This window comes from Primulina tabacum, chromosome 1 (genome assembly GCF_025594145.1).
Source record: "Primulina tabacum isolate GXHZ01 chromosome 1, ASM2559414v2, whole genome shotgun sequence".
Classification (NCBI taxonomy): Eukaryota; Viridiplantae; Streptophyta; class Magnoliopsida; order Lamiales; family Gesneriaceae; genus Primulina; species Primulina tabacum.
In genome coordinates, this window is record NC_134550.1 from 46348238 (window position 1) to 46362724 (window position 14487).

The following is a 14487-nucleotide window of genomic DNA, read 5'->3' on the forward strand; positions in this document are numbered from 1 at the left end:
GAATGGACGATTGTGTGTACCTGACATTGAAAATCTTCGACAAAAAGTCATGTCTGAAAGACACAAGTCAAAATTTTCAGTCCACCCGACAGTACCAAGATGTGCAGAGATTTGAAGAAAAGCTTCTGGTGGAGTAGAATGAAAAAGGACGTTGCAATGTTGGTCTCTAAGTGTCACGTGTGCCAACAAGTCAAAGCTGAGCACCAAAGATCTAGAGGAGTTTTTCAACCTTTGGAAATCCCGAAATGGAAATGAGAACATATTTTCATGGACTTTGTGGTCGGTTTACCAAAGTCTAGACAAAGTCATTATGGTATATGGGTAATCGTAGATAGACTCATGAAATCTGCACATTTCTTACGTGTCCGCATGAGCTACAACTTGGATAAACTGGCCACCTTGTATATGAATAATATCGTACGATTACATGGAGTTCTTAATAGCATACTATCAGACAGCGATCCTAGGTTTGCATCTCGTTTTTGGAAGAGCTTTCAACAAGTTATGGGGACTAAAGTTACTCTTAGTATGGCATATCACTCTCAAACTGATGGCCAAACTGAGAGGACGATACAAACTCTTGAGGACATGCTGAGATCATGTGCTCTAGAATTCAGTGGTAACTGAAGTGAACATCTGCCCTTAATCGAGTTTGCATATAATAATAGTTATCACAGTAGTATTGAAATGATACCGTACGAAGCTCTGTTTGGCCGAAAGTGTCGATTACCACTATATTGGGATGAAGTAGGAGAAAAAGCCATCGTTGGACCCGAGCTGGTCCAAGAAACAGTGGATAAAGTTGCTATGATCAAGAAGAGACTAAAAACTGCACAAGATCGACAGAAAAGCTGGGCTGATCTGAAAAGAAGACCCATGGAATTTGAAGGGGCGAAAAAGCATATGTGAAAGTGTAACGCCCCAAAAATTTAAAGGTCCACGCGAACCACATGCATGCAGTTATTAAATTCTCTTGTATTTTAATTAAATGTTTTAATTGCAGGAATTAATTATGTTGTGCATATTTGCATGTTTAAAATATATTTTCTACATGGTTGCATTAAATGTATTTTTAAAAGGTGATTCAAGTTACGATTGAGGAACGGAGACCGATGGCTGAAAAATGTAAAATATTTTTATTAAATAATTATAAATATGGTTGATGGTTTTTCATATTTTTGAAAATAAGGAGTTTTGAGGTTATTTTATACGCCGGGACGTAAATTTTATCGGTGTTGGTTGTTCAACAAAAATACGAACTTTTTGGCAACCCGGCTAATAAATTCACAAACCTATTTTGACAAAACTATTGTAATATTTTAATTAAATCCTAATTAAGATTAATGGACCTAATTTGTTAGCTTAATAGGCCTAAGCCTTATTTAGAGATTTAATTAGTATATAATATATGTAAACCACCCCAAACCCTACACTCTCTACACACACAAAAAAAAGACACGCCTCAATTTTCAAAATTTTGGCATGCGAAAACACTGAAATAGTACACGACAACTCACACACAACAATTGGAGGAAAATTCGAACAAGCTCAAGGAAAAACTCGAGCCAAGGTCTTGCCCCGTTCTTCGCAATCGTCAACAAGAATTCGTGCATTAAATACGCAAAGGCACGCCTATTCTTTCCTTCAAAACATTATCACACCATAATAAGTCTTTATGCATGAGTTTTATGGAAAACAAGTTATGTGTTGATTTATTTTCGTTTTTACATGATCATGAATTTTTAAAACCTTGTGTTGTTTCAAAAACATGTTTGTATGGTGTATAAGGGACTTCCATGGGTTAGGAATCGAACAAGCATGCTTTTACACGATTTTTAGAGTCCTAGATCACACATGAATGCTGCACAATCGGAATATCAGAAGCTGGAATCACCTTGCTGTCATATGTGATCATGGGTTCGGTTTAAGGGGCTTTAGCGGCTGGGCTTGGGTTTGGTTGGTCCAAGGCTTGGCTAGGGATGTGTATGAGTCAAGGGAAGGGTCCTATCCATTCTAGGAGTCGAAGCAAGAGGGCTGGGAGGAGTCCTATCCATCAAGGACTCCTACCCGAGAATTTTAGCAAGTCGTGCGCAGGGTTCAGAGCTTGCGCAGGGTTAAGTGACTCGGTCTCGGGACTTCGGGCTAGGCCAGGGTGACTCTTTGGGGTCCTAGGTGAGTGCACAACATGATGGTTCAGGGGTGGCTCGGTCGGCTAGGGTCCTAGGCACCAAAACGTAAGGATCATGCACATGGGGTTTCTCGGCCAGCTTAGGTGCTTGGTTGGGGAGCTTCGGTTCGAGTCTAGGGGCTTGGTCCTGGGTTCCAAGGGTTCAAGAGGGTGCACTAATGGATTGGTTAGGGTTTGGTCCAACATGGCTCGGGGGTGGCTCGAGGAAATCGAACCATGGCTCGAGGTCGAAGTTTATAGGTCATGTTAGGGTTTTTAAAGCTAAAATAAATCGAAACACAGGTCACGGGGGTCGAGTCATGGTTCACAAGTGCTAAAATAATATAAAAGACTAAGTTTTGAATTTAGGAATTTTATATTAAAGTTTGGGATTTTTTTCGGATTAAAACACCTTCAAAACGTCTAATTACGTATTAATTAAAAAGTCTAATATTTATGCTAAATAAAATTTTGGAAAATTGAATTTAGCCTTAAATAATTATTTGGGGCATGTTAGAGTCAATGGAATCAAGAAAAAGTAAAAAACGTGAAATTTTACGTCCAGGAGTAAAACGGTCATTTTACACTGAAAATTAGAAAACGTCATGGCAGTGCTCTAAATGTTGTATTATATGTTAATATGATTATTTTAAATGTTCATGGATATGTATATGTTAAAATGTCATTTTTAAAAATGTTTATGAATTTTATGATCTAACGTGAACATTTAAAAGACATGTGCATGCTTGGTTTCAAAGAAAAACGTTATTAAGTGCATATTTTTATTAAGTGATGGAAATATGACATGTTGAAGGACGTGAAGGGATTGTGACTAAGTACGATGACATGTTGGAAATATCGTGAGGGTTATGGTCCAAGTGGGAGCCCGACGATCGTATTTTCATTGATACGAATACGAATACGTTGATATGTTAATATGTTGGCCATGGACTCAGTTGATCGGTGAGAGTGTTGCTGATGTCTCCGCTGCCTAGTACTGTGGTTTTATGTAGATGGATCCATCCACAATACGATTAATAATACGAGTCACAATCACGATCTGAATTCAACAAACACGAATATGAATATGGATATGTTGATATGAATATGAATATGTTCATATGAATATGAATATGTTTATCAAAATGTTTATGTTTAAAGTTTATGCATTATGATGAAAATGTTATTTTAGGTACAAGTATTTTTCACTGTTGTATGTGATCTGTACATGTATTACTTGTTATCAAGAATATGATGTGTTGAGTCTTTAGATTCACTAGGTGTGATTGATGTAGGTGATATTAATAATTATGATATTGGAGGTCTTGATAGATGACCTGACTGGACTGAAGGTGCACACAACCCGAGGACCAGCGTTTCTATTTTTCGCATTTAAGTTTATGAATTACCTTAAAGATTTTACGACTATTTATTTATGTTTTGAGAGATTTTGAGAGGTTTAGTATGTGCTACACTTTTCAACATTTATTGTCTTTTAGGTTTGGTAAAACGATTAACGATTTCATGGTTTGACTATTTTCTTTGGGTTTTCAATTACTAGTTGGATGTTTTATTTTAAAATGGTGCAAGGTATTTTCAAAGTATTTATATATGTATATGTAATGACCGAAATCTTGAGAGCTAAAAAAAAATTTCTAGTACTTTTTAAGAAACGATTAAGCAAACGTTTCAGTTGGGCAGTTCCTTATACACCATACAAACATGTTTTTGAGGTGATTTTATATGTCGGGACGTAATTTTTGTCGGTGTTGGATTTTCAACAAAAATATGAATGTTTTGGTTATCCGACTAATAAATTCACAAACTTTATTAAATAAAATTATTTTTAAAAGCTGGGCTGACCTGAAAAGAAGACCCGTGGAATTTGAAGGGGAGAAAAAGCATATGTGAAAGAGTCACCCATGAAAGGTATAATCCAATTCAATAAGGCTGGAAAACTGAATCCCCGACATGTCAAGAATCCACAATGTTTTCCACGTATCGCAGCTAAGAAAATATATTTCCGATCCAAGTCATATTCTTGAGCCTGGACCACTTCTGGTTGAGGGCAATCAAATGTAGAATTGAAGTACGAAGAAATTCAAATCCGAATTGTGGATAACAAAGACCAAGTACTGAGGCGACGAACTATTCCATATGTCAAAGTACAATGGTCCAATCACATCGAAAAAGAAGCTACTTGGGAGTTGAAAAAAAAGATGCGAGAACAATACCCTTATCTCTTTGAAGATCGGGACGAAACTCCTCATAAAGTGGGAATAATGTGAAGACCCAAAATTAACCACACAAAGCAATGAAATGCAGATTCAACCAAGCTTTTAAATCTCATTCAAGCCATGAATTAAATCTCATTCAAGCCATGAATTCAAAGCTGAATTTAAACAGCCCATGGCCAACCTATAACAGTTATTTTAATGGTGTTTAAGGCCCTTAAGGAGGTCATAAACATGGCTGAAAGTTGTGTGTCTAACCTATAAATACTCCTCAAGAGTTGAACGGATATCACACCAAAACAAGGCACAAAGTTACCCATTTTTTCAACCTCCCTAGCTGCTATACTCAAGCCTCGATTTATCTCCGTCCTACCCTCATTTTGTCCCAAGTTTTGAGCTAAAGTTTCTGCTCAAAGTACTGCCACTATTCAAAATTCCAGCAACGTGCATCGGATTTGCAGCAACCAAGTCTTGTACAAGTTCGAGCGAAACTCCTTCCACAAGTTCCTCACGTTTTAATCCAAAAAAATGAAAGATAAATGGGTTTTTGCTATAGTCTTATGTACACTTGCATTTCATAAGTGTACTACTTGATATATATATATATATATATATATATATATATATATATATATGTAGCGACATACTTGTTATTCGTAAGTATATATGTTCACATTTGCTTACAAATACGTTGTGTATGTTTCTTGAAATTCGATCGGCATGACATATTCGTTCCTATTTGTTATGAACATTCTTGAACAAGTTGTGGTTGGATATTAGTTATAATATTTGAAAACATGTTTGAAATATTTGAAATGCACTGTAATGATTCGAATTAGAATTGACAAGGAAATTCTGATGATGCGGTGGGATACAAAAAGTGTGGCCTCACCCCTTAAAGAAGTAACATATAGGCGACTGATCAGTAATCCATGAAAATGAGATGACTTTCAGTGCTATGTTTATATTTTGTTCATATTCGATTCAACATGCTTATTACTGAAATTATGATAATGTATTCGTATAATTATAACCTTGATATTTATTATGCATGATCGACTTCCATTTACTGAGTATTTCCCCAAATACTCACCCCTTACATTTCCACCCCAGATAAGAACGAGGAACAAATCGAAATTAAAGAACAAGAATATTTTTGGGGATGATGATGAAGCTAATCCAATTCAAGACCAGTTTTGGCATTCTGTCTTTTAGTTGTATTATCGTATTTTACGCTTCTGCATTTCGTTTCAATCACATTGTAAAGACGATTATTGATTTATATAATAGACTGATTTTTGGTTATTTGATGTACTACGTGACTTGTTGTTACACAATTATAAATTGTTAAACAACGCCGATGTCACGTCACGATTTCGGGCCGTGACACTCACTAACTATTATGAGACATAATTTAGATCCCTAGAGATAGTTGGCCAAGTGTTTCCCCATGCAAAAGGTGTAAGCAAATTAAATCCTCACTTCACCACGTAGAGAATTTCATGCATTTCTCTTCGTGGAACGTGTCCGAAGCCCTCCATGCAAGTGCAAACAATGAACAATTCACTGCCACCAGCCCTATAAAATGGACCGCTTTAATCTTCAAATCTCCCATCTTCAACCATACTATACGAACTGTTTGGTCTTTGACAATGGTGCCCAGGTTTCTGCTAGCACTGTCCCTGTCACTTCTGGTTTCATCATCATTTGGCGAGAGAACCCCTTTCCAGCTGACTGAGAAGCAGCAATGCCGTTTGCAGCGCATCACGGCGGCGCAGCCCTCCCAGAGGATCAATTCTGAAGGCGGGGAGACCGAGTTATGGAACGAAAGAGATGACCAGTTCCAATGTGCTGGAGTAGTTGCCATGAGAAACATCCTCCGGCCTAATGCGCTCTCTTTGCCCAATTTCCATCACTATCCCCGCCTTGTTTTCATCGAGCAAGGTACACTTTTTTTTTTAATCTCCTTTAATTACTTAGCACCTCGTGTCTGTATCGATGAGTAAAGAAAATGGGATTGTTAACTTGCAGGTTATGGGTACATTAGTGTAACTTGCCCTGGCTGTGCGGAAACATACCACGCAGAAGGTTTTCAAAGAACACGGGAAAGCAAAGAAAAATGGGAGACAACTGAGCGAGGAAGTGAAAGGGACTTGCACCAGAAAGTGCACCGTATTCGTAAAGGAGACATCATCGCCATTCCCGCTGGTGCAGTACATTGGTGCTATAACGCTGGAAAAGAAGATCTTGTTGCCATTTCTATCAATGATCTCAACCATCAGGCCAACCAACTTGACCAAAAATTCAGGGTATATATGTATATGACAATTTAGGATTCTGTTAATTTCCATGCAAGTTTATGCACGTACAATGGAATTTTCTTCCGAGTGATTGATTAATGTTTGAAATGATGAAGGCGTTTTATTTGGCTGGCGGAGTACCGAAAAAGGGGCAGCAAGAAGGAGGCAGATTTGAAGAAGAAACATTCCACAACGTTCTCAAGGAATTCGATACAAACCTGTTGGCCGAGGCATTCGATATGCCCGAGGAGATTGTGAGACAGATGCAAAAGGGTGGCGAGGAGCGAGGACTCAGCGTGATTGCCCAAGAAAAGATGAGCTTCATCAGGCCTGACGAACAAGAAGAATGGGGAAAGCATGAAGAACGATACGATAACGGGCTGGAAGAAACTTACTGCTCCATGAAAATCAGCACAAACGTTGAGAGCCGGAGAGAAGCCGATATATACTCCAGGCAAGCCGGAAAACTAAACGTCGCTGACAAACATAAGCTTCCTATACTCAAGTTCTTGGACATGAGCGCTGAGAGAGGTGATCTATTCCCGGTAATCAACCAAAATTTTCCGCTGCCTACTCTTAAATTAAATCAAGATTACTTGCAAATTAAAATAATATTTTGGGTTAATTCAGAACGCGTTACTGAGCCCGGATTGGTCCATGCAAGGCCACACAATTGTGTACGTGACCCGAGGAGATGCTAAAATACAAATCTCGAACCACAATGGGGAAACCCTGATGAACGACAGGGTTAACAAGGGCGACATGTTCGTGGTTCCTCAGTACTACGTCTCCACCGCACGCGCAGGAGAAAGCGGCTTCGAATGGGTGGCCTTTAAGACAACAGGATGGCCCATTCGCAACCCTCTTGCTGGTTACACCTCCGTGATCAGAGGCTTGCCGCTACAAGTCATAACCAACTCATATCAGATTTCCCCGAAACAGGCCGAAGGGTTGAAGATGAATAGAGGCGGACAGAGTTTCTTGATGTCCCCCGGCCGCGGAAGGCAATTTTAGAAGGGATTTGTACGTACGTTGTAGTAACTAATGCTGGCACGTTACTTGTATTTCTTGGCGCACGCGACTAAATTTTATGTGAGCAAAACCTAGCTATGGTTTTGCATGGTGGCTGTAAGAATAATCCTGTGGCGCGGGAGATCAAGTGTTGTCAGCGATTAATAAAGTGCATGTTTTGAGGTTTTTCCTTTTCAATAAATAAATTCGTGTGAATTTGTGGGAAATATTAATTTCATTTTTTTTTCATTTGTTGTTCCGTAAGTTTATCAAGAGATCAAATTATTTATGCCTTTCCTGTGATTCTAGTGTAGAAAACTAGCACTGATCCACGGCCATGCATGCGTTTAAGGTTTGGTTTTGGAGAACCTGACTAGGGCTCGAATATATGAAGGACCTTTTTTGTTCGAGCAAGAAATCCAGCTCCAAGTTATAAATCGATTTGAGTTTTAAGTTTTTGTAAACATTCCAAGGAGACATTCAAACTATACAGTATAGATTCATTGTAAGAAAAAAATGACACAGAAATAAGGATAAACGTGTAGGAAATGACGATGGTCAGTGCCTACAGCTTTTGACAAAACATTCATACGCAACCTCAACTTTAGAAAATTGAGATGCGTACATGCTTCTTTTTTTGACTCTCTGCTCTCGATATACTCATCGATGCTATGAGAAACGCATATAATTAGCGGTGATTGAGGTCTCTAAGTACACACCTCATAAGAAAAAAATATACACCATTTACAGAGAGTATTGAATGCTTAGAAGACATCAATCGGAGGAAATCAAAAAAGTTTCAAATTATTCAATGGTTGGAGGTAACATTCGATTCGCTTCCGCATATTATTTATCATGTTTATATATACGTGAAACATGATTTTGAGAAAAATTCTGACATTTGGTATGAGAGCCGTGATATTTCTGCCTTGAAAAAAATTGTTTTTATTTTCTGAAAATCCGATATCATAAAATTTTGAAAAATTTCTTTCTGAAAGTTACATAAGAAGCTTGAAGATCAAATAAAATAACTTACCTGAGAATTTTTTTGATGACTGCGTTTGAAGTTCTACTTTTGAAGATGATAATAGTTTTCTAAAATTTTTTTGATACGAGATGATCAAAAGTTTGAGAGCAAACAAATTCAGAAGAAAAAAAATTGTAGAAGATGAAGACTTGTATGTATTGAATAATGCAAATTGACGTGTATGTATTTAAGATTTAAGAGCCCACACAAATTGAATGTCATTCATTTTGCCTTTCAATTGTGTCGGTAATGAATTCATTTTATTATTATTATTATTATTATTTTATTTTTTTAATAATAATAATAAATGAAATTGAAAGGAACATGTCAACTACTATAAATAAAATCACAAATGACATTTGGTATCAGAAAATTGCAACATAAAAGTTGAGCAAATTTCTACTGTTATAAATATTTTTTCCATTAAGGTTTCGATTTCCAATAGTGTATTGATGATTTTCAGTGATTTGATGAAAATGAAATTTAAAATGTAAATAATATTAAAAAATAATTGGTACATCAATATTCACATTATGTTCATATTAAATTATATTAAGTTGTTTATAATTTGAAATGAACATATCAAGTAAGATGTGAATATAATATTATAAAATAAAATATTTCAGATGTTCATAAATGAACAAATAATCCTCACTTTATCACTATTCTAATTAAAGAGAAAAACTGATTAGGAGCCCACATTTCACGTAAATATGATCCTCACTTTATCATTACTCTGATTGAAGAGAAAAACTGATGGGAACGTATTTGTTTATATCAGGTAAAAATGTGAATATAAAGTTATTTATTGAAAAATTTTGACTTACAAAAATTCACATAAATGTTGATAATTAAGTTGAATAATAATTATAAGGTGACTTAAGAAAACATGATCTGAGGGAGTTCTTCATAGATCGGTTTAAACTGCCTTGACTTGCATCACCCTGAGGAATGTTGCTCTAATTAGGAGTTTAGTATTTAAAGTGCCTTAGCACTACTTAACTTTCCTTGGAGCACAATTGAAAAATGTTGATTATGTTATTAAATAATTATTATATAAAGTATTAAAGTAAAGCCAAATTTTTTTCTCGTGAACCGTATGATTTTAAATAATTGAGGAATAGCCACAACATCCTTAATTATAAAAAATTATGCATTAAGTGGATTTAGATCACATAATGGACATCAATTGTAATTAATTATATAAACATAATAAATTTTACCCCACAATGATTTTTATTATATTTATATAACTAATTAGGTTAAAATATAAAATTATATTTTCTTAATTTACCAATAGGAGTTAAGGAAAATACATTTTGATAGTTTTATCATAAAGTTACAGAAAAATCTTATTCAATTAAAAGTTTAACCCACCGGCAAATTTTGTGTCACTAGATTTTTAAAACATGAATTACATTGGTATTGTCTAAAAAATTTAAGCATATGATATTTTGTGCAGTTATGCAACCTGCGAGTTTTTCTGATATGAAATGTGACATTCTCGAACTAAAGGACGATAACTATAAAATATGGAAATAAAGAATTCTTCTTCAATTGGGGTGGATGAATATTGATTAAGCTATACGGAAAGAAGAACCATATGCTATTACTGAAAACAACATTCCAGATGATGTTGATCTTTATGAAAAATGGGAGCGATCTAATCGACTCTGCGTAATGTTCATAAAGACCAAAATCTCTGCTGGTATGCGTGGTTCTGTCGACCTGCATAATAATGTCAAAGAATTACTGAAGGCTATTGATGAACAATTTCAGTATTCAGATAAGGCACTTGCAAGCATCCTAATTATGAAATTCTCTTCACTAAGGCTCACCAGTGTGAAAGGTGTCCGAGAGCACATAATGAAAATGCGGGACATAGCGGCTCGACTAAAGACACTTTAAGTGGAAATATCTGAAACTTTTCTTGTACACTACATTTTATGCACTCTTCCACAACAATATGGACCCTTCAAAATTTCCTACAACACACATAAGGATAAATGGTCAATCAATGAATTAATGATCATGTGTGTTCAAGAGGAAGGAAGGTTGTTAATAGAAACGAGTGATAATGTATTTATGACTACACAAGAAAAGTATAAGAAGCAAGCCAAAGTCAAGGGAAAAAGGAAAGAAATAATTCCACCCCAACCTAACATCAAGAAAGAATCCAAGTATTTCTTCTGTAAAAAAATGGGACACACGAACAAGGATTGCATTAAGTTTAATGATTGACTTGAAAAAAAATGTATCCCTACTTCATTTGTCTGTTATGAATCTAATATAGTTGATATGATTTATAACACATGGTAGATTGATTCTGGTTCTATAATCCATGTTACAAATACCTTGCAGGGTATGCAAAACCTAAGGAAGCCCATATAAAATTAGCGAAGCATCTATTCAGGAAACAAGATATCTTTGCATGTGGAGGCTATTGGGACTTGATGCCTAGTGTTGAATATGGTTATATTTTAAAATTGAAAAAGACCTTTTATGTTCCTAGTTTTTCTAGGAATTTAATTTCAGTTTTAAAACTTGTACCTCTTGGTTATTTTTTTCTGTTTTTGGATAAATCAATAAATTTATTTTATAAATCAAATCTTATTTGGAAATGGTACAATGGTTGATGGTATTTTCTCTATTTCTTTACAAAATAATAACACCACTATGCCTGTTCAAGGAGGTATTAAAGATGTGTTATAAATGAAAATTTCTCTATACTATGGCATCGAAGATTGGGACACATCTCCATAGAGAGAATTAAAAGATTAGTAAATGATGGAGTACTCAGTACTTTAGATTTTACTGATTTTGAGACTTGTGTGGACTACATTAAGAGAAAGCAGACCAATAAGTCTAAAAGGGTGACAAGAGGAGTACATAAATATTAGAAATCATACATTCAGATATTTGTTGTCCTGATATGGACATGCAAAGTCCGAAATACATCATCTCCTTTATTGATGATTATTCACGATATATGTATATCTACATGCTTCATAATAAAAACGGAGCACTAGAAGCTTTTAAGGTTTTTAAGGGTGAAGTGGAGAAGCAATGTGAAAAACATATTAAGATTGTGAGAACTGATAGAGGTAGAGAATATTATGGTAGATATACTGAGAATGGACAGGCACCTGGTCCGTTTGAGAAGTTTCTCCAAGAACATGGGATTGTTGCCCAATATACTATGCCTGGTTCTCTGGACCAAAATGACGTAGCTGAAAGGAGAAATCGAACATTATTGGACATGGTGCGGAGCATGTTTAGTAGCTCCAAACTTCCTAAATCCTTGTGGACTGAAGCTCTTAAGATAGCTGTGTATATATTAAACCGAGTTCCAACTAAGGCTGTCCCAAAGACGCCATTTGAGTTATGAAAATGTTGAAAACCGAGTTTGCAACATATACGCATTTGGGGTTGTCCTTCTAAAATAAGAGTTTACAACTCACATGAAAAAACTGGACCCAAAAACTATAAGTGGATATTTCATTGGGTATGCCAAAAATCCAAAGGGTACAAATTCTGTTGTTCATCTCACAACACTAGAATTGTGGAATCAAGAAATGCAAAATTTCTTGAAAATGACTTGATTAGTGGGAGTGTTCATGACATAGTTTTTGAGAATGATCACATTAATGCACAACCCTCTTATTCAAATCACAGATTTGTCGTTATTCACACCCCTCAAGACCAAATGGATGTTAGACAACAAGTTACTGAAGTTCCACAAATCGCTGATGAAAATCCAGTTGATCAAGTTGTTAATGAAGAACAACAAGAAATTGTTGATCAACCAAAAAACCTTAGGAGATCTACTAGAATAAGAAGATCAGCAAAATCTAGTGATTATGTTGTGTATTTACAAAAAATCGGACTTTAACATCGGAGCCGAAAATGATCCTGAAACGTTTTCACAAGCCATGAGTTGTAATGAGTCAAAACTATGGTTTAATGCTATGAAAAAAGAGACGAATCCTATGGCATTTAATGGAGTCTGGGATCTTGTTCAGTTGCCAGATGGTGTAAAAGCCATTGGATGTAAATGGATCTTCAAAACAAAGAAAGACTCATTAGGCAACATTGAAAGGTATAAAGCAAGACTCGTAGCTAAAGGATTCACTCAGCATGAAGGAATCAACTACAAAGAGAATTTTTCTCATGTATCTAAGAAAGATTATCTTCGTATCATTCTAGCAAACCTATATCAACAAAGTTTTAGAGAGATATCGGATGAAAAATTATGCACCAAGTATAGCTCCCTTTGTGAAAGGCGATAAATTCAATTTGGGGCAATGCCCAAAGAATAATCTAGAGCGGGAACAAATGAAAAAAATTCTTTATGCTTCTGCTATCGGAAGCTTGATGTATACTCAGGTTTGCACTAGACCTGACATTGCATTTGTAGTTGGGATGTTGGGAAGATATCAGAGTAATCCATGTTTAAACCATTGGAAAGCTGCAAAGAAAGTAATGAGGTACCTTCAAGAGAGCAAAGATTATATGCTTATGTTTAGACGAATTGAGAATTTGGAAGTAATTGGCTATTCTGATTTAGACTACGCTGGTTGCATTGATTCACAAAAATCTACTTCATGATATATTTTTATGCTAGCCAGTGGAGCTGTATCTTGGAGGAGTGCAAATAAGACATTGACTGCTACTTCCACTATGGAAGCTGAGTTCGTATCTTGTTTTGAGGCAACCTCACATGGTGTATGGTTAAAGAGTTTAATTTCGAGGCTTAGAATCATGGATTCTATATCTAGGCCATTCAGAATATATTGTGACAATTCAGCTGCTGTTTTTATGGCTAAAAATAACAAAAGTGATAGTCGAAGCAAGCATATCGACATTAAGTATTTAGCCATACGAGAACGTATTAAAGATAAGAAGTTACTTATCGAGCATATTAGCACTGAATTAATGATTGCAGATCCTTTAACTAAAGGCATGCCACCATTGAAATTTAAGGATCATACAGAAAGAATGAGATTTGGTTCTTTATGTAATTTTGTTGTAAGAACAAATTAATGAAACTATGATGTTAAATTTTCTCATATTTGTTGTGCACACATTCATTGATTTGAAAAATATCAATAAAGTTGGACCTCGAATAAACATAATGTTTATTCATAAATTATACAGTTTGAGATACATAATGCATTGCAATACTTGGAAGATAATACTCGCTTTTAGAGGACATATCGCCATAATTCATGTATTTTGTTTTCTCGTATGATAAATGAGATATATGTGTCAAGTGGGAGAATGTAAGAAAAAAATGAAACATATCAAAAAGAAGGATAAATGTGTAGGAAATGACGACGGTCATTACCTATAGCTTTTGACAAAATATGCGTACACAGCCTCAACTTTAGAAAATTGAGATGCGTACACGCTTCTTCTTTTGACTCTCGGCACCTGATACACTCATCGATGGTATGAGAAAACCTATAAATAGCGGTGATTGAGATATCTAAGTACACACCTCATAAGAAAAAAATATACACCATCTACAGAGAGTGTTGAGTGCTTAGAAGATATCAATCGGAGGAAATCAGAAAAGTTTCAAATTATTCAATGGCTAGAGGTAACACTCGATTCGTTTCCGCATATTATTTATCATGTTTATATATACGTGAAACATGATTTTGAGAAAAATTCTGACATTCATAACATATACGTGATTGATTATATATGGTTGTGGCATGCTATCTATTATTTAATACTTTAATT

General features: G+C 35.5%; 1 protein-coding gene across 1 annotated transcript; it reads left to right on the top strand.

Moving 5' to 3' along the window:
• The first annotated feature begins 6002 nt into the window (after window positions 1–6002).
• On the top strand, window positions 6003–7898 carry LOC142519044 (11S globulin seed storage protein 2-like). Its single transcript, XM_075621935.1, has 4 exons — window positions 6003–6345; window positions 6433–6710; window positions 6818–7246; window positions 7332–7898. The coding sequence occupies exons 1-4, from the start codon at window positions 6054–6056 to the stop codon at window positions 7713–7715; spliced, it is 1383 nt and encodes a 460-aa protein (XP_075478050.1). The 5' UTR covers window positions 6003–6053; the 3' UTR covers window positions 7716–7898.
• Window positions 7899–14487: the final 6589 nt, after the last annotated feature.

Bases quoted from the DNA above. Each gene is read 5' to 3' on its own strand.
- LOC142519044 (XM_075621935.1), top strand. From the start codon at position 6,054: ATGGTGCCCAGGTTTCTGCTAGCACTGTCCCTGTCACTTCTGGTTTCA. The intron at 6,711-6,817 runs GTATATATGTAT...GAAATGATGAAG, and splicing joins AACTTGACCAAAAATTCAGG to GCGTTTTATTTGGCTGGCGG. The intron at 7,247-7,331 runs GTAATCAACCAA...GGGTTAATTCAG, and splicing joins AGAGAGGTGATCTATTCCCG to AACGCGTTACTGAGCCCGGA.